Source organism: Watersipora subatra, chromosome 8 (genome assembly GCF_963576615.1).
Source record: "Watersipora subatra chromosome 8, tzWatSuba1.1, whole genome shotgun sequence".
NCBI classification, from domain to species: domain Eukaryota; kingdom Metazoa; phylum Bryozoa; class Gymnolaemata; order Cheilostomatida; family Watersiporidae; genus Watersipora; species Watersipora subatra.
This window is the reverse complement of record NC_088715.1, coordinates 39,811,543-39,839,398: the sequence shown is the minus strand read 5'-3', so window position 1 is coordinate 39,839,398 and position 27,856 is coordinate 39,811,543. Positions and strand designations below refer to the sequence as shown.

The 27,856-nt window shown below is 37.5% G+C and overlaps 1 protein-coding gene across 1 annotated transcript; it reads right to left on the bottom strand.

The window, feature by feature from the left end:
• Window positions 1-27,219, bottom strand: LOC137401420 (uncharacterized). Its single transcript, XM_068087754.1, has 8 exons — window positions 26,956-27,219; window positions 17,328-17,539; window positions 7,811-7,998; window positions 7,432-7,581; window positions 6,149-6,353; window positions 5,346-5,521; window positions 1,291-1,425; window positions 1-1,087 (listed from the first exon to the last, which is right to left on the bottom strand). Exons 1-8 carry the CDS (start codon window positions 27,064-27,066, stop codon window positions 792-794), a joined length of 1,473 nt encoding a protein of 490 aa, XP_067943855.1. The 5' UTR covers window positions 27,067-27,219; the 3' UTR covers window positions 1-791.
• Window positions 27,220-27,856: the final 637 nt, after the last annotated feature.

Below are 27,856 nucleotides of genomic sequence, written 5' to 3'. Positions count from 1 at the left end.
CAGGATTAGTAAAGCTAGTATAGATAGCATAAAATAGCATAGAAGCAACTATACTCTTTGGATAGGCCCATAATAGAGTTCTGGTGCCCGTAATGAAAAATCAAACAATATTGCTTATATTGTCTTGATAAAAAACAATTTTTTGTTTTTAAAACTGATGGGTATGATTTAAATATAAATATGATCGTTGACCAACATTGTGGCCAATTCTTAATTAGAAGGCAACTCATTTTAGCGAAATCCATTCTGATTCTTTAGTGACACTTCGTATTTCTGATAGTCTGTCTTTTTCACAACAGGTTAACCAATAACTTGCACAAGTTAAAACAAGCCCCAGGGTTTCCTTACAGATGCTCAAAGATGTGAAATGTTAAGGAGTTTATATTCACGCACAATGAATCTAACTGAATTCTTAGCTTTAGCTAGACTGTCAAACACTGAGTAACCGTACATCAGCTTCTCATGTCTCCGTTTCTCACATCCTTACTATTCATCCTTAGAGTAGGTTAGAAGCATGCTAGAAATTATTCACAATAAGTAGACATCTTAAACATCGAGTATGAAGAGTTGTCTTCCATTCTTATGCACATTCTTATTCCAAGACAGGTACAAATGAAGAAGCATTTAGGTCATTTAGTTTATTACTAGACAGTAAAGCGCCAGATCAGAGATACACATCGGGTTTGTTGAAATAAGAGTGGTAACTTCAGCAAGTGGTCCTCAATCCAGTAAGTGTTCAGCATTTCAGCCCAGCAAGAGTAGCAGGTTATGGGGGCTTCTGCCCTCTATCCTCACATTCGCTGTAGACAAGGTGAGGATGAATGTGTTGAATAGTTGTCCACCTCAAGTGAATTCTGGACGTTATCTACGGGTATTGATAAATCTTCGCCGGCTGTTTTTACATTCGTGTGCTCGTTGTCCAGCTTCTGGTCACTCACTTCCTCAATGTTATCCGGCTGTTCTGATATATTTGAAAGCTTGCGAGTAGGACCAGAAGCAGCCATCAACGTTACATTAGAGGAGCCTGACTTCCTTTTATCATCCACATCCGTATTTGATGCCTTTTGTGTCAGATCCAGCTTTCTCGCTATTAGCAAGAAGACAAAATGCAGTCCATATTAAAACAGCCATCATATTTTTTGCTTAGGTTGTGACACATAAAAGAAAATAAATACATGAACAGCTATAAAAAGGTTACTATTGAATGCAACATGGAAGTATTTGAACATATGTAAATTCTGTTGGTCTCATAACACTTTGTTCTTATAACTAGACAAAGTAGATGCTGACCTGATCGTTTAGGAAGCCATGAGAATAGCCTTCCAACTTTGGCGTGTCTAGGAACTTTGTCTATGCTTGTGGTGTGTAATGATACAGCTCTTAAAGCCTGCTCCTTGACTTCAAAATCTTCACCAAACCTGCCAACTGAAAGGAAAAAATTACATATTTATTTGTGGAACAAAGGCTATGTAAAACTTGGTCAAACTACATAATATTGATATGCCCTCCCATATCTACTTTATAGATATGGGAGATCATATATACTCTGCAGGGGATATAGTCTGAGGGGATATACTATGCAGGGCGATTGGGTAACGTGAGCCAATTAGCTCTCATTAGTAAGCTTACTAAAATTTCAAATTGGTGATTTGCCAGGCTAATAGCGAGTGGCAGGTAACTCTCATTACTTATCATTGTTTATAAGCTGATTTTGAATACCCGGGCAACGCTGAGAAGCACGGCTAGTCTATATATATAAATATCTTTGTGTCTTTCTGCCAAACCCTGTGTCCAGTTATAGCAATTAAAATCTAGCAATGAAAAATATACACTATTCTGGGTTAGATCTCAAAACCTCCAGATCTGGAGGCAGCACACTTAACCATTATGCTACACAGAATACAATAGATTAATTGGGAAAATAGTCATTACATTGGTTAAGATACTTACGCTTAAAGCGCTTGCTTGGAGTTAACAACTAGCACTGTTGACCATTACGCGTAACGATTGTTAAGCTGGTCCACAACGCAGGTATTGTTTTAGTAGAGATTTTAGTAAAGATCAAGCTTTTCAGGTAAGTTACTAAAATTCATTAGGTAATTATTTTATTACCCATGCAATGCCAGGCATTCGGCTTGTCTATCTATATATATATTCCTCAAAATTGGTCGTATGTGTATTCATGTATTCTTCGTTTTAATTGTCCAGCTATAGCTATTATTTTAGCATTGCGCCCACACGTTACACGATGCCTCTGTCTATATATATATTCCTCAAAGTTAGTGTGCCCATCCGTATGTGTGTCTCTCCAGCTATAGCGTATGCTGATTATTTTACCAATGCGGCTACGAGTTACGATGCCCCTGTTAAGAAATTTTTTTTTAAGGTTCAATTACTATATCTGAGGTCAAGGCCAATTCTTCTCGCGCAGACAAATATACTGTATTTGTGAGAAAAGCCTCGACATTCTCTCCTTTTGGTCAGATAAAGTATGATATCTCACTTTTACATTTGTACCAGTAATGAGAGATAATAGTATCGTCGTATTCAAAGTTTTGATGGATATCTTCTGGTGGAACAGTAACCTTTTTTAAGCACACACTTCTATGCAAGAATTATTATTATTAATTCAACATATTCAAGATTTTCATTTTGTTTTTTCAGCTCATAATAATTGTATCATTCCGGAATCATCCTTTATTGTAATCTCAGCAAAGCCAACCTAATTTAGCTATTATTTGCTAATTATTTCACATTTATATCTAAACCCTTTTGTAGTTGTTTTATTCTTTGTAATTTATTTGACCTGCACAAAAATTTTTCCTCATTATATGAAGTTTGAAAGTAAGAATGGCAAATGTTGTTATATGTTAAATACAAATCAATTTTCTATTCAAAGACTTTTTTATTACCCGGGCAACGCCGGGTGGCACAGCCAGTACAGTATATATCTATATATATATATATAGATATATATATATCTATATATATAGATATATATATATATAGATAAATCTCAGTGTTTGTTGTTTGTCGTCCGTATGTATAGTCATAGCAATAAAGTTTTAGGAACCAGAAATCCGCTTCGCACTGGATTTAAACTCGGGAACCAGGTCTATTTAAACAATGATATACAGCCCTCCAAGGATAGCCGACGGCTATCATATGGGCGGGGTTTAATGATGGAGCTCTGTTAGGATTGTGCTAGCCTGGGTTTCGGGGCAAACACAACTCTCGCGGGGCGGTTGCGTTGCCTTGTTAGGTTTTGGAAAACACGACTCGCTGTTATCGTTTCATCAGCTCATTCAGTCAGTAGGCCCGGCGGTTCACAATAGCAAATCTTGAATTTCTACAATGTAGGGGTGATACCTAACTAAAATAATAGATTCATGCAAAATAAAACATTTCAAATTACCTACTTTTAGTAATTTTAAAAATGGTAAAGGTCGTAGTATATGCCTAAAGTTGAATATAATTACCCGCACAACGGCATTTCTTTTCTAGTTTTTGATTAATATTTTGCCACCCCTAATATAAAATGACAAAGTCTTTCATCGTTATCACATTGTTTTACCTGGCCAATAAGATGGGACAGCAGGCAAAGCTGTGCAGTGTAGTTTTCATACTCAAAATCTAAATGCAAAACCAAATTTGAGCTATTTTATGATTGTGACTATTAATATCACGAATGCTTGTGAATGGCAACTGACTGATCATAACGGTGACAATATTGGGATACTATATTTATTTGACAACAAAATGAATTCAACAGATAAGTAATATAACCACTATAGTTCATAATATTTGTAAATTTACAAGGTGCTTTATTCAGCATATTTGTTTGTTCGGGTTAATCCCAACAGAGCTCCATCATTAAACCTCGCCCATATGAGGGCCGTCGGCTATCTTTGGGGGGCTGTATATCATTGATTTAAACCAGGTCTGCTGACAGGCTATTTTTTAGGCCAAGTAGCTATATTGTTATACAATGAAGTAATTGTGGTCCTACTCATTACACACCATAAGCATACTTGAAGCTCTTGCAAAAATACTATTGGTTACTACTAGCACACTTGAAGATCATGATTAATTGCGTAAGAGATCATGACACCAGAGCTGTCAACACTCCCGGATTTTGTGAGACCCTCCAGGAATTGAGATTACCCTCCCGCAAAAATAAACCTCCCGTTAAACTCCCGGATTTATGTTTTGTGCTCTAGAATAAAATACCGAGCCCTTTATTTATCAGTCGCTATAGCATTAACGCGATGCGCGTAATCTAATGATAACGAAAGACTCGCTGTATCGCCAAAGACACTTTTTATGGCTTTGTGCATAGAAAGATCGTTCGGTAATTTTATGGCCTTTGAACTAAGCACTCAAACATTTCAGAACATTTGTTTTTCGTAGGTTCCTCTACACCTAGGTCCAAGCAAAGATCTATCTACATATATATATATATATATATATATGTATATATATATATGTATATATGTGTGTATATGTATATATATGTATGTATATCTATATATAGCCCTTTGGGTGGGCATTTCCTACGGCCTTGACATTTTCTTGTTTTTAAGTCGCGAGATTGGGTCCACCATTCAGTCATGTCCAAAAAAGTCAAGTACGCATCAAAATTTAAACCGGAATGGACCAAAGAATGGTCCTTCATATGGCTTCATTGCATCAAGCACTAAGGGTAGTTGAGATGGGAGTTAAGCATAATTTTAGAGCTGAAATTCAATGTTAACCTGCCTAGGTCCCCATTTAACAACTTGTTCGCTGGCACGAGGCTTTAGACCCTAATTTCTTCCTCATTTGCATAGCACCAGGTCTGCATGACGCGTAACGATTACAAGCTGGTTCATGGCTATTATTATAGTAAAGATTTAGACTAGCTCAAGTTACTCAAATTCATTAGGTAAAGAAACTTAGCCTATGACCACTACATTGCCTGCCACTGTTTATAAGCTGTGTTTACATTACTTATATAAGAACAGCTTATGAACAATAAGCAACACCGGAAATTCTGCTAGTATCAATATAAACTGGCACAGTAATTGTTCTATTGATTAGAAGATCTAAATAAATCCAATAAATTTTTTAGCGTTCGTCAAACGCATAGTTAAAAAGAATCTCAAGTCACCCTTTTACTGATGCATCAGAAGACACACACCAACTCCCAAAATTGATGGCTCTTTAACTCGATTTGTCATCGTCTACCCTAATCGTTGCAAAGATTTCTATAAGATTTGCTATTGTGAGAAATGCATGAGGAACCTGGACATTACACGCATACCACATACACACACAATGTACAAAAAAAACTAGCTAAAGCATACGCCTGGGGGCACAGCTGTTGTACGGTCGTGCAGTCTCATGCTCCCTCTCTGAAGACCGCAAGAAGGGGAAAGACTTGATAATCCGAGATCGTCTCTTAAGATAAGATGAATGTCGTCTGATGGCTGCCTGTTCATCTATTTTAATCATCACATTGCCTAGTCTCATCATGGTGAGCCTAAAGACAAGCATAGAATATACCTACAATACATGCAATACACACGATACCTACAATACATACCGACAATATATGCAATACCTACAATACTTAAAATACGTGCAATACTTAAAATACCTACAATATATACACCACATACAATAGGTACAATACTTGCAATACCTACAATACACACAATACATACAACACCTACAATACCCACAATACTTACAATACATACCTGGCAAACAATGCAAGTGACCACAAGTACTCCTAGTTTACATAGCATATTCGAGTTCCAGTTCAAAGGAACTCATGCCCAAAAAGATCCCAACAAGACAATGAGTATAGATTCACAACTTAAACAGTGAGAGTTTTTTAGGAAACATTCCAGTCTAATGTTTCTATCAATGTAGTGTTTACACCAGGTCTACAGGTACATATGTTCCTATCAATTTGTTACTACAGTGTTTTCACCAGATCTACCGTTACATATATATGTTCTTATCAATGTATGAGTGCAGCAGTAGTTCTAGGTCTATATCCTTACAGTATTAGAGTGAGTGCAGTGTTATCTTAAAGTTTATGTCGTTACGGATTATAAGGGAGCAGCTATCGTAATAGAGGTGGGGAGGAAAGATACTTTACCTGACCATGTCATCAATTTGAGGTTCACTTTCAACGTGTTTAACTGGCAGGCAGCAGCATATGGCCATGCGAATGCTTGTTAAGAAACCCTGAGAGGTGCGAGTTCCATAGAGAATTGGATAGCATATAGGTGCGATTAGGTGAAGGACAGTCATGTACACGGATGGCACTGGCATGTTGGCAAGTTCAGCTAAACCAATGACCACTAAATTCATAAAAGAAAATGTAATATTAGACTCTGGCATGACATGAGAAAACTACAGACAAGACATATGGCATATCGGAATCATATTTTCACATACCAGTATTATGATACATACTGTCCTATATCACTGATACGTACTGTCCTATATCACTGATACATACTGTCCTATATGACTGATACATACTGTCCTATATCACCGATACATACTGCCCTATATCACTGATGTATACTGTCCTATATCACTGATAAATACTGTCCTATATCACTGATACATACTGTCCTGTATCACCGATACATACTGTCCTATATCACTGACATATACTTTCCTGTATCACTGATACATACTATCCTATATCACTGATACATACTGATCTATTTCACCAATACTTACTGTCCTATATCACTAATACATACTGTCCTATATTACCAATATATACTGTCCTATACCACTGATATATACAGTCCTGTATCACTGAAACTACTGTCCTATATCACTGATACATACTATCCTATATCACTGATACATACTGTCCTATATCACTGATACATACTGTCCTAACTCACTGATACGTGATGTCCTATATCACTGATACATACTGTCCTATATCACTGATACATACTGTCCTAACTCACTGATACGTGATGTCCTATATCACTGATACATACTGTCCTATATCACTGATACATACTTTCCTATATCACTGATACTACTGTCCTATATCACTTATATATACAGTCCTACATCACTGATATATACTGTCCTATATCGCTGATACATACTGTCCTATATCACTGATACTACTGTCCTATATCACTGATATATACAGTCCTATATCACTGATAAATACAGTCCTATATCACTGATGCATACTGTCCTATATCACTGATATATAGTCCTATATCACTGATACACGCTGTCTCATATCCCTGACACCTACTTTTCTATACAGTATTACAAATTTGAGCGGTCGTATCCATGTTTACATAATTACGAAATGAACTTCAAGGAAATTACAGACTGTTAGAAGATTTCACATGAAAAGTACTTTAGCTGTTATATGCGGAGTGACATGCTTACCTGGAACAATGTTCGAGACTATGTAGATGGTGATCAAGATAAGCAAAAATCTCATGGAGTCTGCTCTGCTTGTTTTGACTGATGCTGTATACAACCTGATACGCCTCCGATGCTGCTCAGCCAGCATAAGCATCCTCACACACAGTCCAACTGCAAGGTGATGCATTTGATCAAACCACAAACCACTCATAATCATATTATCGATATTACTGGTATTCTTTTGGTCTATCAGTATTACTATACAGTGTTTGTTCACAGCTTTAATAAACATTAGTTAAAACCTCAAGAAATCAACAAAAGTAATCTTATCTAACAATTTAACTTTCGTAATAAAAAATGACAATTACTGGTCCTTGACAATTATTTGTCCTTGACTTACTGATCAGGAAGAGTGAAGTAAAGACAAGAGCTGCAAAGATTGCGTATGCTGTCAACATTGCCATGCTTGACATGAGTGGGACAAGGCCAACTAGGTGGCTTATGCATCCTCCAATTAGACTGGAGATAACCAAAGACTTTGTTGTGACATGTGCCTCAAACCAAAATGGTTTCTCAATATGAAGATATCTACAAGTATATTATATTTGTTAAGTTAATGGCTACTTTATAACGCTCCTTCTCTTTGATGTACACCTATTCTTGTATGTACTAGTTTGAACTCCAACTGCTGGTTTATGCATTTCTCAAAATAAAAATGTCAGTCAATTATATATGCAAAAAAATTTAAATTGTTTTCGTTGTACAATCAGTAATAACTGTTTGTTTTTCTATAGTTTGAATTGGGCTTTATAAGTGCTCAGTTAAGGTCAGTACATCTGCTTTTTTGAGTTGAGTGCTTGTCTTGAATAGAGAGTAGGTGTGCTTGTCTTGAGTAGAGAGTAGGTGTGCTTGTCTTGAGTAGAGAGTAGAGGTGTTTGTCTTGAGTAGAGAGTAGGGGTGCTTGCCTTGAGTAGAGAGTAGGTGTGCTTGTCTTGAGTAGAGAGTAGAGGTGTTTGTCTTGAGTAGAGAGTAGGGGTGCTTGTCTTGAGTAGAGAATAGGGGTGCTTGCCTTGAGTAGAGAGTAGGTGTGCTTGTCTTGAGTAGAGAGTAGGGGTGTTTGTCTTGAGTAGAGAGTAGGGGTGCTTGCCTTGAGTAGAGAGTAGGTGTGCTTGTCTTGAGTAGAAAGTAGAGGCGTTTGTCTTGAGTAGAGAGTAGGGTGCTTGTCTTGAGTAGAGAGTAGGGGTGCTTGCCTTGAGTAGAGAGTAGGTGTGCTTGTCTTGAGTAGAGAGTAGAGGTGTTTGTCTTGAGTAGAGAGTAGGGGTGCTTGCCTTGAGGAGAGAGTAGGTGTGCTTGTCTTGAGTAGAGAGTAGGGGTGCTTGTCTTGAGTAGAGAGTAGGTATGCTTGTCTTGAGTAGAGAGTAGGGGTGCTTGTCTTGAGTAGAGAGTAGGGATGCCTGTCTTGAGTAGAGAGTAGGCGTGCTTGTCTTGAGTAGAGAGTAGGGGTGCTTGTCTTGAATAGAGAGTATGGGTGCTTGTCTTGAGCAGAGAGTAGGGGTGCTTGTCTTGAGTAGAGAGTAGGTGTGCTTGTCTTGAATAGAGAGTAGGTGTGCTTCTTTTGAGTAGAGAGTATGGGTGCTTTTCTAGTTGCTATATACTAGTGTTGAGCCGGTATTGGGTTATCCGCTCTTACCGATACCGAGGGATTCTCGGTATCCGAGGAAACCAATCATTTTCGGTGTCAGCTAGGTATCCGCGGCTGGTTTGATATGATCGGTATTTATCCGTAAAAGCCTATCGGTATATGGTTATACGGATATCCGGAGAGATTTTTAAAACGCTTCATGACGAACATGCCAATCTCAGCATGCATTGGCGAACAAATTCATCAAAAATTTCCACGCTTACTGTATCTACTATTATATTACGTTACATTGATAATGCCACCAGCCTCGAAGGTTTGGGAGTTCTACACAGATGAGAGGACGTATAAAGACTTTAACGGGACTGGACTCTAATTGGACTGCGTATAATTATGTGATTACATTACCTGATTACAATATGTGATAGTAAGATTTTTTTTAAACTGTTTCAGTATATTTAACAAAGAGAGCCCATTGCCATTATCTATCTGTTCTTTATTATACATAACGTTTGTATCAATAACGATATTTTTTAATAGAATAAACAATAAAAACATTTATCATGAAAATTATATTTCCATCTTTCTTTGTTGGCTTTCTAAAACAAGGAGTCTCTTTGCCGTAACAATATACTGCTGACTAAAGAATGTTTTTTGCACAGGCTACTTTTTGCACAACGATAAAAATTGTTAGAGACAGTTATGATTTAAAGTTTAAACCATTTAAAGACACACTGATAACCACATACCGAACAATAGTACCAACAATACCGAACTTTCTTAGTTGGCAAAGGATACCGAAGATGGTAAATACCGAGGATACCGATACCGGAAAAACCGATAAAATTGAGCAAGGATATCCGATACGGCACTAAATTAGATACCGGCCCAACACTACTATATACACCCTTGAAAGGTTGATGAGTTTTTGTAACTGTTGAGCATCTATACGTTATACACACAGATAAATGATAAGCTGACTACACTAAAACATTTGTATCAAATTAAACATGATAAGGCAGTCACATTGTATAACATGATAAGGTAGTCACATGGTATAATATGATAAGGCAGTCACATTGTGTAACATGATAAGGTAGTCACATTATACAATATAATAAGGCAGTCATATTGTATAATATAATAAGGCAGTCATATTGTATAATATAATAAGGCAGTCATATTGTATAATATGATAAGGCAGTCACATTGTATAATATGATAAGGTAGACACATTGTATAATATGATAAGGTAGTCACATTGTATAATATAATAAGGCAGTCACATTGTGTAACATGATAAGGTAGTCACATTGTATAATATGATAAGGTAGTCACATTGTATAACATGATAAGGTAGTCACATTGTATAATATAATAAGGTAGTCACATTGTATAATATAATAAGGCAGTCACATTGTGTAACATGATAAGGTAGTCACATTGTATAATATGATAAGGTAGTCACATTGTATAATATGATAAGGTAGTCACATTATACAATATAATAAGGCAGTCATATTGTATAATATAATAAGGCAGTCATATTGTATAATATGATAAGGCAGTCACATTGTATAATATGATAAGGTAGTCACATTGTATAATATGATAAGGTAGTCACATTGTATAATATGATAAGGTAGTCACATTGTATTATATAATAAGGCAACCACATTGTATAACATGATAAGGTAGTCACATTGTATAATATGATAAGGGAGTCACATTGTATAATATAATAAGGTAGTCACATTATACAATATAATAAGGCAGTCATATTGTATAATATGATAAGGCAGTCACATTGTATAATATGATAAGGTAGTCACATTGTATAATATGATAAGGTAGACACATTGTATAATATGATAAGGTAGTCACATTGTATAATATAATAAGGCAACCACATTGTATAACATGATAAGGTAGTCACATTGTATAACAGTGATTTGTTTACAGAAAGAATTGCTATTTCCTAGAGTTTGCTTGAGTCATCTAGCATTGCTGTTAGTTTATTACCTTATTAAAAATATATAATACTACATACACTAGCCAATACTCACTGTCCATGTACAGTCAGTACTCCCGCTGTATATATAATACTACACATATGCTAGCCAATATCTGCTGTCCATTTACAGTCAGTATTCAATCTGGATATATAATACAACACATACGCTAGCCAATATCTACTGTCCATGTACAGTCAGTATTCAATCTGTATATATAATACTAGAAATTCCACTGTCATACAGCCCACGACCAAAGAGATGGCCAGAGATATTGGCAAAAAAATAAAGGGTACTGATGGTTGAGAAATGCAATATTAGCGATCAAATGGCTCTGCAGTGCAATAGGATAACTGCAATGGTAGCTGTAGTGTACTGGGTGTGGGTGTTATTATATACAACAATAAGCAATAATGAATGGAAAAGATGTTTATATTTTCCCCCTGCAACAGGAGAAATGCAATATTGGCCAATATTAGAAGTAAAATGCACTGATATTCTTAGAATAATCAATTTTATTAATATAGTAATAATAGAAAACCAATACACAATTTTGTTTACATTTCAAAACGTCATAGGTAGCAATATCGAGAAGTTGTGGTATTTATATAGGTTTTTAGAAAATTTATTTAAAAAGTGTTTGGTCATGACAAACAACAACAATGAAAGGAAAATATTACACGTTTATATCTCTCTCTTGCAATAGGAGAAATGCAATGTTGGTGAATATTATAAGTAAAATGCACCGATATTATTAAAATAACCAATATTGTTAATATAGTAATACAGCAATAATAGAAAACCTATGAGCGTTCTTGCTTCTCGAAGATTTCTGCAAACTGCAGCAAAATAAAAGCTGTTATAAAAGTGTTATAAAGCTGTAGGCCTAATTTACTGTAATGTATGTAATTCAACAACAATAAAGAAATATGTTTATTATAACTCTGAAATGCAAAATTAGAAGTAAAATGGCAAGCTACTGTGTACTATACACAGTTTGAAAGTTGGTTGCGTTGAATGTAGAATGGTTTTGATGAGCGATCTTTAACAGAAAGCGGGTAAGAGCATTCACGCGTATAAAACTGTAGCAAAATAAAAAATGTTCTCGTTATGAAGGGGCGTTGTAGTTCGGCCCTAGCTTGTACATAAGTTGTAAAGAATTTTGGCTAACGTTTCAAATAATGAAACCTTCGGTGATTGGACAAAAAACACAGGCTGATAAACTGTGTACCACAATTTCGTACCTGTAAATCGGTCTACGCCTCAAACGGTCTACCTTTATTACAGAAACCTTCGAATAAATTCGAATACAAGTAAAAATGGCCATAGACTGATGAAATGAGCACGGTTTTCTCGTGAAATGCGCAGTGCTAAATAGTTCTACAATCGGTCGCACGGCTTTATTGGCGTTTAAATTTTCGGTCTTAACTTTTATTAAACCGAGCTTTTCAAACTTTTTGTGGCAATTTTCGTTCAAATTAATCTGTCTATTTGTGTATAATCCGATCAGATGGGTAAGTTTTAAAATAATACCGACGGTTTACAAAGACTTGGTAACATATTTAAATAGGTTTAAATGTGTTTTGTATCGTTATTATACTTTAACGACTTTACATTCCAATGCTTAAATTTTTTGATGAAATTTCTTGACGAGGGTTCGTCTCATTGTTGATGAATAATTTTTGTAAGTTGTGTGCACATGCATTTATCATAAAAACTCCCACACTTCCGCTCCGCTCGTGCGTTAGTGGAATAATACTATACATACGCTAGCCAATATTCACTGTCCATGTACAGTCAGTATTCAATCTGTATATATAATACAACACATACACTAGCCAATATCTACTGTCCATGTACAGTCAGTATTCAATCTGTATATATATACAATACAATACATACACTAGCCAATATCCACCGTCCATGTACAGTCAGTATTCAATCTGTATATATAATACTATACATACACTAGTCAATATCCACTGTTCATGTACAGTTAGTATTCAATCTGTATATATAATACTATACATACACTAGTCAATATCCACTGTCCATGTACAGTCAGTATTCAATCTGTATATATAATACTATACATACACTAGTCAATATCCACTGTTCATGTACAGTTAGTACTTCCTCCGTGTATATAATACATTGAAGTGGAATGACAAAACGGATGCGAAGGCGATCGCTGTGGAGTCCGTAGCAGCAAATAATCGACTAAATTATTCTTCTACGCTGGACACTAAAAGTTTACACATCAGAAATCCATGAGAAAAAGTCCATGTAACTTTAACTATACATTTCACACACCATTTATCGATATTCATAGACTTACCATTATTATCAATGTTTATCTTGTTTTTACTTAGACGAATATTCCAACACTCAGACAGACGCGAGTTGTAGAAATTTTGTTTTAGTCACCATGGGGTATTACATCAATATTACATCAATGTTTGTTGGTGTTCACTATTAAGTTTTCTACCTAATATCATGATTTATTTATGAGTGACGACCCATATTGTTGTTGCAAAGATAATATAATTGTCTCGTTAATCTGCCACTCACTGATTACGCTTGATCAATAATTTCTGTGTCAGTTGCTATTAACATCTGTGAATCTATGCGTTCCTTTCACTGATGGCAGCAGTGAGATTTCACAATAATAAAAATTGAACCTATAAATTATACAGACCATGGCTTCCAAAAAGTGCAAACAACTCCTAGATTATCTTAAACTACAAACAAAAAATAACGCGCATATTAGAGGCTAACAGATGAGTGCCCCAATTTATAACGGCTCATCAGATGTATCCGAGTTCCTGGAAAACTGAGCTATCCAGACACAACAAATGAGCCCAGAAAAAAATGAACCTACGTTTTAAACTGGCCCTAAAGGGCAACGTGGCAAAAGGAATACCTGCAGCTAGCTACTAAAAATGAAAAACACACCGATTAGAAAAATATGGAATTATAGAACGACAAGGGCATCAATTACTAAAACAAATGCATTTTGGGCCTGGCGAGGATATACATATATATGCATTTACCAGCCAACTTCAGAAAGTCATAAGAACTGCCCACCTGTCGTTGAGTGAACAGGAGAAAGAAGGATTGCCAATAAAAGAATTTATGGGAGTACTACTAGCCAACAACCCTGCTACATGAGTGATGACCGGGTAACACCAAAAAGTTTAAATGAGATACAAAATAAACTAACGGAGTTCGAGCAGGGCAGCCCAGAGATACCACACTTTTAAATTTTTGTGATTTAGCTGAACCATGCATCTTTTACCTCTTATCTTTTGCTTTGAACAGCCCAACCTCAAGGCCAACTAGCTAGGTAGATAAAGATTTTGGCTCTTTATGACTTCTCAAGCGCATACCGAAAAGGGAAAGTTCATAAAAACGTTGACAGGCCCAGCCAACAAGAATGCAAGGACTGCAGCCAATGCACTCGAATGGCTCCTGCAAATCCTCACATGGAAGACGTCAATCAACCCAAAGCTTCCCCAAAAAACCAGATCATACACCACTGCAGATATGCCCAATGAACTTGTATCCTGAGCATCATAGATAGCCTACTCAGAAACCTCCGTTTCGGGGAAGCATGGTGCGAGAGGCAAAGACACCTTGGTTCCCAAGTTCGGCAGTATTCCTCTCAGTCACCCGCTTTTGTTAAACCCTAGCAACACAACCAACATTCGGTGACAGATCCAGCTTTCTCCACTAAACCACCATCTACCACCAAAAAATACTCTTCTCAGCAACATCCCGAAGGGAATACAAAAAAGGAAGAATGTGCAAATTCTGAACACCGCACCAGAGTGTAGAACTTGGAGTGAAACCATTTGCTCCCAAATACCTCGACAGGAGGAACAACACATTTGCCAAGTACAAGTGCCCAGGAAGTCAAACCTTAGCCAGCAACAACTCGAGGCCCTAATTTAAGGTCGATAATACAGATGATTCAGAAACAAGAAGGAATAGAGCTTAAAATTGTGAGCCAAGAAACCGCCAAAAAGCTCTGGTGACTGAGAACACATTGCAACCTTAACATCCTCAAAGAACTGCAGATCACAAGAATTGGTGGAAAAAGGAGAAAAATCTGTTCAGTTAATCAATGGAAGTCATTGATAGAGTCTACTCATCAAGAAGCGCATATTGATGCCAACAAGGTTATGGCCGCTATTCGACAAGACTAGTTCCGACCAGGAATGGCGAGTCTGGTCAAGCAACGGGTCTGAATATTCAAAGATTTTCAGCAAGCCAAAGAAACCAATCATATGCGAAGCAGAGTAGACAATCATTTACACACAGGCTGTCCCTGGCAAGTCAGTACCATTGACCTGTGTGAACCGCTGCCTTCCTCTGTGGATAAAAGCACTCTACATGTAGTTCTGATGTTCACTGCCCATTTTACTCGGTAGAGTGATACGATCCCGATATCCTACAGGAAGGCTACAACAACCGCCTGAGTACTGGACGAGCGCGTCTTCTCATAATTTGGTATACCTGAGGCTGTCCATTGTGACTAGGACGCAGACTTCCGACCAGAGTTTTTCTAAGCATGCCATGAAATCTGGAGATGTGATAAAACACAACCTTAATCCTATCAGATCTAAGACCCCAACAACATCAAAGAAACTTGATTGTGGGAAACTAAACAGGACTGTGGGAAATTCAATGCAAACATTACTGACAGGCCGAGAGACTAGTACATAGGACCAACTACTCCCACAAATCATAAAACCAGCTGGTCAGCTCCTCGTCAAATGACAAAGAAGACAGCCAATTTCCTGATGTCGGGCAGAGAAATGCGATTACTTCCATATGCATTAAACCCCGGTGACCGGCGTGAGTTGACAGAGAATGAGTATGTCATTGATCTACAAGAGCGAATACAGAGGGTAGGAGAAGTACTTGTAACAAAGTGGTGCAAGGGGTGAAGAAGTAGTTGTACCACTGTTTAAAGTTAAATATCAAGTCTGGTTAAAATAATTCTTAGAGACCAAGTCTGGTTGAAATCATTTTTCACAAGAAAAAGAGGAAATGCAAAGCTCCAACCTAAATTAATTAGGCCGGATCACAAAGACTTTACCATGGCAGGTGTATGAAAGGAGAAAAGAAGAAAGAAGGCAATTCAACATGAAGGCTGGATTGAGCTTTACAGTACTAAAGATAAGCCTGTGTCAGAAGTTGACCCACAACTCCGGACTGAGAGGACCACTACTCCTCTGACCAACACCATCACGATGAATGAAATCTTCCGACCCCGTGACAATGACGTAACCCCGAAAGAGCTCATTTTTGCAGACATACCAGATGAAACTCCCTTTGGCTCAGCTATTGCCCTACTAACTTCACCACCGGTAGAAGTCGGGTTCGAGTCAGACCAGGGCAGCTGTAGCCTGTCTTGGCAAACTGTTGTTTTTGCGGAGTTGTCCCCCGTTGAGCGGGGCGAGCAAAACAACAGCTTGTCACAAGACACACTACACCTGATGCATCAGCTGCACTGAAAGGTAGTTGTTCTCTTCCGTCTATGCGGCTTGGCTGCGATGTTATGTCGGTCGCTCCAATGGTAATCATAATGGATTTTGAGCAAAAATTTATGTAGAAAAAAAAAGATACAAACGTTTAACCAGAGACCAGTCTCCGCAGTAAACTTTAGTAGAACTTAACAATAAAATAAATTAAAATAAAATCAATAAGAACAAATAAAACTGACTGATACAAAAATAGAAATAAAACTGATTGAGCGCACAAATAACAACATGCTTAGTTGCTGTTTTTGCCTAAGTTCTGGTATGTAATATTGCTAGACTGACGCAAATGAGAGTTGTATAAGGTTTTAATTATGATATCACATGATATCATAATTAAAACCTTATACAACTTACACAATATTAGCGTTATTTGTTGATGCTCGCTATTGAGTTTACCACCTATTATCATGAGTTATTACAATTTTTTTGCTATTATCGAGATATGACTCATACTGTTGTTGAAATAATAATATAATTCTCTTGTTAATCTGCCAATCACTTGCTACGTTTAATCGATGATTTCCGTGCCAGTTATTATTAACATCTGTGAATTAACGCACTCCTTCCAACTATACATGTACATATACCAGCTAATATTCACTGTTTATGTACGCATAATGTATACTTGCGCATAACATATCCTTGTGTACTTATTTAAGGATGTGAATGTACGTAACGTACTTTTTGCAAAACAAACGGTTTGTAGACTTCACCTACTGGAAGATGGTGAGACTGGTGATTCCACCAATGCTCCACAAGATGGCTCCACGCTCTAGGCATTCTACTGGTAGCGTTACATTAGCTTTACCATCTCCGTCATTCTTCAATTCATATTGGCCATATACGAGATATCTATTTATTAGTGCGAGAACAGCCAGCTCAAGATGTGGAATACACAAGAACACTAAGTTGGCCACGTTGCTTCCAACCTAAAAAGGAGAATTAGTAGCTGATGCTAAAACAGGCTATATACAAAGATAACAAATCACACGAATTTGATAAGAATAAGGAGAGAGAGTTATTTGTTGATGAAACGATAACAATAAGATTATTGTTGTCGTGTGTTTGGAATAGTCACAGCTAGCAAACAAAGTTATTGGCACTAACTGTTTGGATTGTTAAGAGATGTTGGTTCTTTTATGACAGGCAATATTAGATTAGAGTGGAGAGTGTTTGTAACATGAAAGGAATATGAAATAATAAGGGAGTAACGCAATTGCACTAGAGAAAATGAGAAAGAGAAAAACAGCCTGAACAAATAATTTTAGATTGTTGTTCTCTTTAAGGTTCAGTTTTTTGCTTTTATATGGTACTAATAAAAGCAAAAAACTGAACAGTTTACTAGTGAATTAAAATATGTTGATGTTGAACTGAAATGAGGAAGTCAAACATGAATATGTTTTGTTAGTTTGTGAAACTATTGTTAACAAAACAAGTTCATCAAAGTTCATGAAGATACTCTTCTAGCTAAATATGCCTTGAGAATTGTTGATCAGTTTATAAATGTGACTAGTCAGACTTTACTAGATCCAGAGCTACTACAGAATGAGTTGTCGATCTGAATTTGTAAGTTTTAAAGCTACAGTTTTGAAATTCAAGCAATAATGCTGAATAACAGTGATTTGTACAAGATGAAAAGTGTGTGCACTCTATAATATAGCCATAGTCTAATTGAAGACTTGTGCGGGTTCTCAAATACAGCCATAGGGCTGGCAAAGTCTGCGCAGGTGCTTAGATACAGCTATGGTACAGGTGAAGAGTAAAGTAGGTACCTAGGTGCCTAGATGTACGTGTCTATGGTACAAGCGGAAAGTTTTGCAGGTGCCTAGATGTAGCTATGATACAGACAAAGGTTCATGCAGGTACTTAGATGTAGCTAAGGTACAGGCGAAGGTTTGTGCAGGTGCTTAGATATAACTATGTGCATGGGATTAATGCATAGCAGTATGATTGCAAACATGAGATGCTATGCAACTGATAGGAAGGAAAAACACATAACGTTGGTGAAGAGAACCATGCTGATGCTCAAATGACTAATAGAGCATTTGTAATTTTAATAATAAATTCTCTACTGGTAATGTATTGCTCGATAAAATTTTGCATCTAATGATCATTTGTTTCTCTACTGTCACAATAAAACTGACAGATACAAGCTAACAATATTTAAACTATTTTAAAATAAAAGGTGAGTATAGAATATGGTCGAAATGGAAAAGCAACATGATCAAACAGCAATATGCTTATCTCGTGTCTGGGCTGTCAAAGAACGAGCTGCACACGCGAGTGCTAAGTGTAGGGCTCTCTTGCCAATGCTTCAAAATAGCACAATAAACAACTTTCCAATCCAAACTGCGCCAGCTATAACACCAATAGCTATGATAGAACAAAAAGCTATTTTAGTTAAATTATGCATGCCATTTTATCTGAAGATGCAATAAACAAGTGTGCAGTTAAATGTATTTTGACACGCGGCAGAAGTACATGCATGTTGTAGCAGCAGTAACAATAACAACTGTTCTAACAATAGCGCATTGCATCTCTTAATGCCATCTAGTAAGTCGAACCAATGCAGCCACTCTGTTGGGCTTGCCAGTAACATTGCGAGTAACATTGAGTCGAGTAACGAAAAACTTGTACTAGTTTTTTGTGATCATGAACTCTGAACCTAAAAACTTTTCGTGTTTCAGTATATTTTATACGCTTTCAAAGCTCTTACAGCTTAGCTTGAGTCTACCTAGTCTGGTTGGAGCTCCTGAATTCTTGGCTACATTAACTTCAGAAGCGACAGTTGTAGATTGTCATAAATGTTCAGAATATTAGCGAAAGCCAGCATTACAGGTTTGTTAAAGGTAAAAGTTGTTGATGCTCGACAATATTTAGCTGGTGTAAAATGATAAGAACAGAGATACAATTGAAAAAAATATTAAACTTGAGGTAGCTAGAGGGTGACAGAAACAGAAAGTAGTTGGTAAGTACTCAGGTAAAAACATGAAAAAAAACATTATTTGTGAAGTCAATGTTTTTGAAAAAGTAGTTCAAAAGATGGTGGCTGGAATTATTGAGATGATGAGGATAAATATGGGTACAAGATTCAGGATAGTCTGAAGGGTGACATAGAGTAGGTACTGCTATACTAGGTAGAGGAGTAAGTGCTGCTATACTAGGTATAGGAGTAGGCACTGCTATACTATAGGTAGAGGAGTAAGTGCTGCTATACTAGGTAGAAGAGTAGGCACTGCTATACTAGGTAGAGGAGTAAGCACTGCTATACTAGGTAGAGGAGCAGGTACTGCTATACTAGGTAGAGGAGTAGGTACAGCTATACTAGGTAGAGGAGTAGGTACAGCTATACTAGGTAGAGGAGTAGGTACTGCTATACTAGGTAGAGGAGTAGGTCCTGCTATACTAGGTAGAGGAGTAGGTACTGTTATACTAGGTAGAGGAGGAGGTACTGCTATACTAGGTAAAGGAGTATGTGCTGCTATACTAGGTAGAGGAGTCGGTCCTGCTATACTAGGTAGAGGAGTAGGTGCTGCTATACTAGGTAGAGGAGTAGGTACTGCTATACTAGGTAGAGGAGTAGGCACTGCTATACTAGGTAGAGGAGTAGGCACTGCTATACTAGGTAGAGGAGTAGGCACTGCTATACTAGGTAGAGGAGTAGACACTGCTATACTAGGTAGAGGAGTAAGTGCTGCTATACTAGGTAGAGGAGTAGGTACTGCTATACTAGGTAGAGGAGTAGGCACTGCTATACTAGGTAGAAGAGTAAGTGCTGCTATACTAGGTAGAGGAGTAGGCACTGCTATACTAGGTAGAGGAGTAGGCACTGCTATACTAGGTAGAGGAGTAGGCACTGCTATTCTAGGTAAAGGAGTAGGCACTGCTATACTAGGTAGAGGAGTAGGTGCTGCTATACTAGGTGGAGGAGTAGGCACTGCTATATTAGGTAGAGGAGTAGGTACTGCTATACTAGGTAGAGCAGTGGGCCATGCTATACTAGGTAGAGGAGTAGGTGCTGCTATACTAGGTACAAGAGTAGGTACAGGTCAGAGGTCAGGTCAGAGTTCAGGTCAGAGGTCAGATCAAAGATCAGGTCAGAGGTCAGGTCAGAAGCCAGGCCAGGGGTCAGATCAGAGATCAGGTCAGAGGTCAGGTCAGAAGCCAGGCCAGGTGAGGCCAGTACCAAACATGGAAACGTCAGTTCAGTTTTACTTCAGGCTCTTTTCAAGGGAGCCATTTTAAAATAGAATTTATGAAACTAAAAATAAAAAAACTGTATGAAAGTGATTAGAGGAAGTTAGCTGAGGTGCAGAGGATTGCAGACATTATATACAATTACGTCAAAGCCTATACCAACACCTGGGTCCATGGCAACAGTCTATGTCCATAGCAATAGTCTAGGTCCATGGCAACAGTCTAGGTCCATGACAACAGTCTGGGTCCATGGCAACATTCTGGGTCCATGGCAACAGTCTAGGTCCATGACCACAGTCTGGGTTCATGACAACAGTCTGGGTCCATGACAACAGTCTAGGTCCATGACAACAGTCTAGGTTCATGACAACAGTCTAGGTCCATGGCAACATTCTGGGTCCATGGCAACAGTCTAGGTCCATGACAACAGTCTGGGTTCATGACAACAGTCTGGGTCCATGACAACAGTCTGGGCTCATGACAACAGTGTGGGTCCATGGCAACAGTCTAGGTCCATGGCGACAGTCTGGGTCCATGACAACAGTCTGGGTTCATGGCAACAGTCTGGGTTCATGGCAATAGTCTGGGTTTATGGCAAAAGTCTGGGCTCATGGCAAAACTCCTTTTGCAGTCAAGTCTGACCCAAAAAAACGTTTACGGCATGTCCATCAAATTTGCCTCTGTTTGAGAGAGTGTAGTAAATATGAATCAGCTAGTAGGCAATTTTGAGGAGTCAATACTGCTGCAACCTTTCAGATCGAGAGTAGACAATAAAGGTGGCATGGGTGATAGGAGTACTGGTGATGATAGCTATAGTTGGCAATAGTAGGACTGGTGGTGGTAGCTATAATTGATGACATCGGTACTTGTGATGGAAGCCATAGTTGGTGATAGGGCAGAAATGGAGAGGGCACTGGCTAGCATATTTTATAGTTTTAGCTCAGAGAAAGTCTAACAGTACAAATAAGCCAAATGGAGATGAGATTAAACTAGATCAAAGGAATAAATCGAGTTTGAACAAAAGAGGGTTACAGTCAGTGCTCGGTAACTATCCATGCCTGCTATGTCGTTCATTGAGCGGCGTGACAAAACTGGCGTTGCTAGTTTATGAGTAAAAGTGTCATATTGCTTGATAGGCATAGTTAACACCCAGCCTACATGTACTGTCACGAAAGTTACACGCATCATCAGCTTACTACATTGCTATGTTGCCTTAATGCTATGTGAGGTTCTGACATGTATGTAAAGAGACCAGGTATCAATTGCGTGTATTTGTAATATATACATTAGAAAGTACAAGTCCTAATTAAAAACTAGTGTTATACGTAAAAACACTTTACTATATGAATAATCGTAAATAAAATAGTAATTACTAGAGAGATAGTGATACAGGGTAATATTGTCAGTTGTATCAGTGACAGAGTTGTATCAGTGACAGAGTTGTATCAGTGACAGAGTTGTATCAGTGACAGAGTTGTATCAGTGACAGAGTTGTATCAGTGACAGAGTTGTATCAGTGACAGAGTTGTATCAGTGACAGAGTTGTATCAGTGACAGAGTTGTATCAGTGACAGAGTTGTATCAGTGACAGAGTTGTATCAGTGACAGAGTTGTATCAGTGACAGAGTTGTATCAGTGACAGAGTTGTATCAGTGACAGAGTTGTACCAGTGGCAGAGTTGTATCAGTGGCAGAGTTGTATCAGTGACAGAGTTGTATCAGTGACAGAGTTGTATCAGTGGCAGAGTTGTATCAGTGACAGAGTTGTATCAGTGACAGAGTTGTATCAGTGACAGAGTTGTATCAGTGACAGAGTTGTATCAGTGACAGAGTTGTACCAGTGGCAGAGTTGTATCAGTGGCAGAGTTGTATCAGTGGCAGAGTTGTATCAGTGGCAGAGTTGTATCAGTGACAGAGTTGTATCAGTGACAGAGTTGTATCAGTGACAGAGTTGTATCAGTGACAGAGTTGTATCAGTGACAGAGTTGTATCAGTGACAGAGTTGTATCAGTGACAGAGTTGTATCAGTGACAGAGTTGTATCAGTGACAGAGTTGTATCAGTGGCAGAGTTGTATCAGTGACAGAGTTGTATCAGTGACAGAGTTGTATCAGTGACAGAGTTGTATCAGTGACAGAGTTGTATCAGTGACAGAGTTGTACCAGTGGCAGAGTTGTATCAGTGGCAGAGTTGTATCAGTGACAGAGTTGTACCAGTGGCAGAGTTGTATCAGTGACAGAGTTGTATCAGTGACAGAGTTGTACCAGTGGCAGAGTTGTATCAGTGGCAGAGTTGTATCAGTGGCAGAGTTGTATCAGTGGCAGAGTTGTATCAGTGGCAGAGTTGTATCAGTGACAGAGTTGTATCAGTGACAGAGTTGTACCAGTGGCAGAGTTGTATCAGTGGCAGAGTTGTATCAGTGACAGAGTTGTATCAGTGACAGAGTTGTACCAGTGGCAGAGTTGTATCAGTGGCAGAGTTGTATCAGTGGCAGAGTTGTATCAGTGACAGAGTTGTATCAGTGACAGAGTTGTATCATTGACAGAGTTGTATCAGTGACAGAGTTGTACCAGTGGCAGAGTTGTATCAGTGACAGAGTTGTATCAGTGACAGAGTCGTATCTGCGACATACACAGACTTACACTGCTATTTATAAATGTTGCCGATATAAAATGACTACGTTCAGTTATTGAACTTCTTGGTAAGATTTATTGAATGATTTATGAAGTTATCAGCATGCAGCTTTTGAAGCTTTCTAAAACCATAGAGTTTTGTAAATAAGTACATATGCACTCAGTTCTGCTTCATCTAGCTTGGTTCTGAGTTGATTTAGTAATATGGATTTAGTAATATTGAGTGATGTGGAACTGCATAACTTCTGTTTTTCAGCTCAGGGTCACAAATCTAAAGAAGACTACTGTTTGTGACAGCAGAAATAAGAAAAGAAGAAATCAATGCCTTCGTTAGGATTAAAACGGAATTAAAAAAGAAGCTCATATGAGCAAATTCTTTCGCCTCAGGCTAAAGTCTATGGTAAGTAAACTGTCATATATTTTACTAGCTGAGGCTAAAGTCTACAGTAAATAAACTGTCATATATGTTATATGCTATATATAAAATCCAGCTTAGATTAATTGATATCATACTCAGCAGCTATAGCTCTGATAAACAAAGTTGCTCAATTTCATCACGCATAAACACGCTAAACATATTTGTGGTGCAATAATAAAGCACCTGCTCTGAGTGTTCAAAACATTTCTGCTTGAGCAGTGCCTTCCGTGAGCTTCTCAGCATAAATTGAAAACCTTTAACAAAGTAACAGCCCCCACACATGTTGCCCTATTAAGACACTAAAGTATGCACGAGGAAGTTACAGAAATACAGCTATGCCTTTGGTTACATTTATCCTATAACGTGTGTACGAGTTTGATACAAACTTCATGAAGTTTTAGACACAATTTTAAAAATTTAAATATGCTATACAAAGACCTTTTTTAAAGTTTCAATAGTTTTAGTTGCAACTTCAGAGTATATGTTGAGAGAAAGTACAGAGCAATTTTTATAAATGCCTTACCTCCCTCACCTCCACCTGACCTACCTGCCGACAGCAGGAAGCTGAAGTCTCTTCGCAACGCTAAGAGTTGCAACAGACCGTCAGTATTGAAATTGTCAAAAACTTCAATTTTGCTGAATAGAATTTTGTTAGTTTTTACAAAAGTATTTTAAAAAAAGAGAAAGTGATTCTAAACTTATATCTTGATATGAGTTCAACCATGACTCTTCTCCCTCTCTCATTTCTTGTACAGGTTCATACTGCTGCCAGCCTCAAATGTGTGTCAGAGGTCAACAAAGGTGACAATATTGCATAACCTCAGGCTGTTATGAGTGTCATGAGAAGCTTCATATAATATAATCATCATGGAGGTACCATTCATCGATAGATGTACCACTCATCCCAGAGGTATCACTCATCATAGAGGTACCATTCGGTAACATAGGGCTCAATTAAAAAAGTCATCAATTGGCAGTTGTTGACTAAAAAATATTGATAAGTGGAAGAGCCAGTAACCCTCAGGCTCATGTTACTTGTATGCGTACTCATTTCAATCACTGAGCAACACCTGCCAACTGTTGACACCTCACTGTCTTTCACTTATATCTACAAATCTTCGTTAAGGTTGATTAATTTTCCTCTTAAAATTGCAATTATGGGATGAGTCAATCCAGCTCAAAGACAAGTGCTAACATGAACTGTGTATAACTTTTTAGGGAAAATATGTTTTGCACCTGTTAGCAGTAGAAGGTGTGACTAGTAGCTGTTAAGAATTGTTTACCTTGAAATATGCCCCTGTATGTCTGAACTGCCAACCCAGACCTACCTAACTTGGCCTAAAAATTGAAATGCTACATTTCATGGATTAATCAAAAAAGAAGTTTTCCTAAGAACATCTTTGAATGCGGACGAATTATTCAAGCTTTGCAACTTATTCAATTTGTATCAGGATTTTTGCTACAACTGGAAAAGTCTCACTTGAATATATGATGGAAGGTGAATAGATAAAATGCCTGAACAATAACTAAAAATCGAGAGGAATCATGCAAGAATAGGATGGTGATGAGTAAAGCAGAAACACCGACATCATGTGACACGGGGTTGCTACTTATAGTAGAGTTTATGCATCGAAATGTGTATGCCAATATGACCAGACAAGATAAAAGCGAGATGTTATTGCAATGGGAACCTGCTCGCTCTGTCTAAGCACCTGCACCTACATGTCAGTAGGTAAGAAATGTCTCTACTCTGGACAGTCATTTGTACTGACAGTTTTTTTGCTCTAGAATGGTAACCTTAAAGCTTGCTTGCCCTGCATTCTACATCTATTCTCACGATGGATGTTGCAAATCGTCGAGGTTTTCTTGCCACTGGACTCAGACATGTCCAGACAAGATAAAAGAGCCATTGTTTTTGTAACAATGCTTTTAAAAATGCACACAGCCTCTGCCAAGTCAGCTAGGGAGATACGTGACTCGAGAGACAGTTCTCTCACACGGAAATTACATATAGCATTACAAGCGTCACTCGATCAAAAAATAGGCTGTGAAGCATGTAAAGTAAGCTAAAACCAAGGCAATAGGCCAACTTTTTATCGAGACAGGCTATCGTTTGGCAAGAGAGAGCGAAGTCAGGTAATACGACAGTGCTCCATATTGTTAGTACTGCATACTGTTTGTACTAGATGCTGTTAGTAGCCTACTACTTACTATTAGTACTACATACTATTAGTAGTACATACTGCTAGTACTAAATACTGTTAGTACTAAATACTATTAGTAGCCTATTACATACTGTTAGTATTACATACTGTTAGTACTCCATACTGTTAGTACTCCATACTGCTAGTACTCCATACTGTTAGTACTCAATATTGTTAGTACTACATAGTACATACTGTTAGTACTCCATACTGTTAGTACTACATACTATCGCTAACTATGTATAGATAGGACTCTGATTATTGCGAGTAGTTGCCCTGTCATATTTGTCATTTATCATTGAATTGTTCTAGTTGCTTTCTTAGGACAAGACGCGGTTAGAGACCTGTACTTGTACAATTGTATTTGAGATTGTAAACAAAATTATTAATATTGCACTAGTGAGGAGGTCATCCCAATCACATAGGGTTAGAGTCCAAATACTGCATAGACATCGCACTGAGGTCTGTTTTAAAGAGCCTGCAGTCTCCAGCATGAGATACGATTTATCAGTTTGATTTTGGAGTTTGTATGAAATAGATTACGGCATAATAGCTATTACTTCCTAAAATGCTTTGAAAGTCTGTCAGTTTAGTGATATATATATATATATATATATATATATATATATATATATATATATATATATATATATATATATATATATATATATATATATATATATATATATATATATATATGTGTGTGTGTGTGTGTGTAAATATAAAAAAGTATCTCATTGCAATGCTCTAATTAAGTGGAAATGTTTTGCAAGAATAGACAACCCCTAGTGTCTTACTAAATATGGTGTGACCTACTAGAGTATGACCAACTAGGGTATGACCCACCAAGGCAGGTCGAAGATCAATAGATACAATCACGTTGTAACTGACTTACCTTCTCTGCAGCTACTATAACTGACAGAAGCAAAGAGTTGGTTGTGATGGATGTGAAAGATAACAATGCTGTCACTACTATAAAAGCTATGTCTTCTGGCAGCAAATCCATTGTTTTGTCATGACATTATAAGACAAATGACGCAGCATGAGCTGGGATGCTGTGGTTATAACTTGAGTGTTCTAGACCAAGTATATGGCCTGTTACAGCGTGTAGTTCATTACACCGCCTTGCCTATCATGCTGTGTTCATGGCTTACTCATAGAGCATGAAAGCAATAACTTTGACTGTCCAATGAAAAAGAACTAACATTCCTAATAGCAAAGTTTATGACTTGTCAATCAATCTCACTTGTCATGACTTGTCACTGAAATGCTTACTCAGCTGTGAAGTAACTGAACTGATAACAGCTAGCTGAAAATAGTTTATCAAAGCTTTTTAACATGATCTGAACATTAGATTAACATTAGAGTGTTTAAAGTAAGAAATGATACTCAGTTGCTGTGACATATATTCAAGAAAATGCCTTGTCCTAACGTCCATTTAACTGCTCAAACAAATATTCAATCAGGTAGATGCAATGGAGTAGTTTCAAAAACTAGCAATTATGAAATCATCATTTCTTGAATTTGAAAATATTAGTTTGAAAAACAAACATTAATTTATGTTGCCCGTGATGATTATTACGCAAGAGCAAATTGACAGTATAGTATGTAATAATCCCATTACACTAGACATTCATATACCGAAGGTTGAGAATACCTTGATACTTATTAAAAAACTGATGACTAAATTCAAAGCCAGGCAAGTATAGCACTCCTAGAAAAAGCCTGTACATGGAAAAAAAGTGATACCAAACGAATCATGGTAATGGTATGATGAGAAACTTTCGAAGAGAACT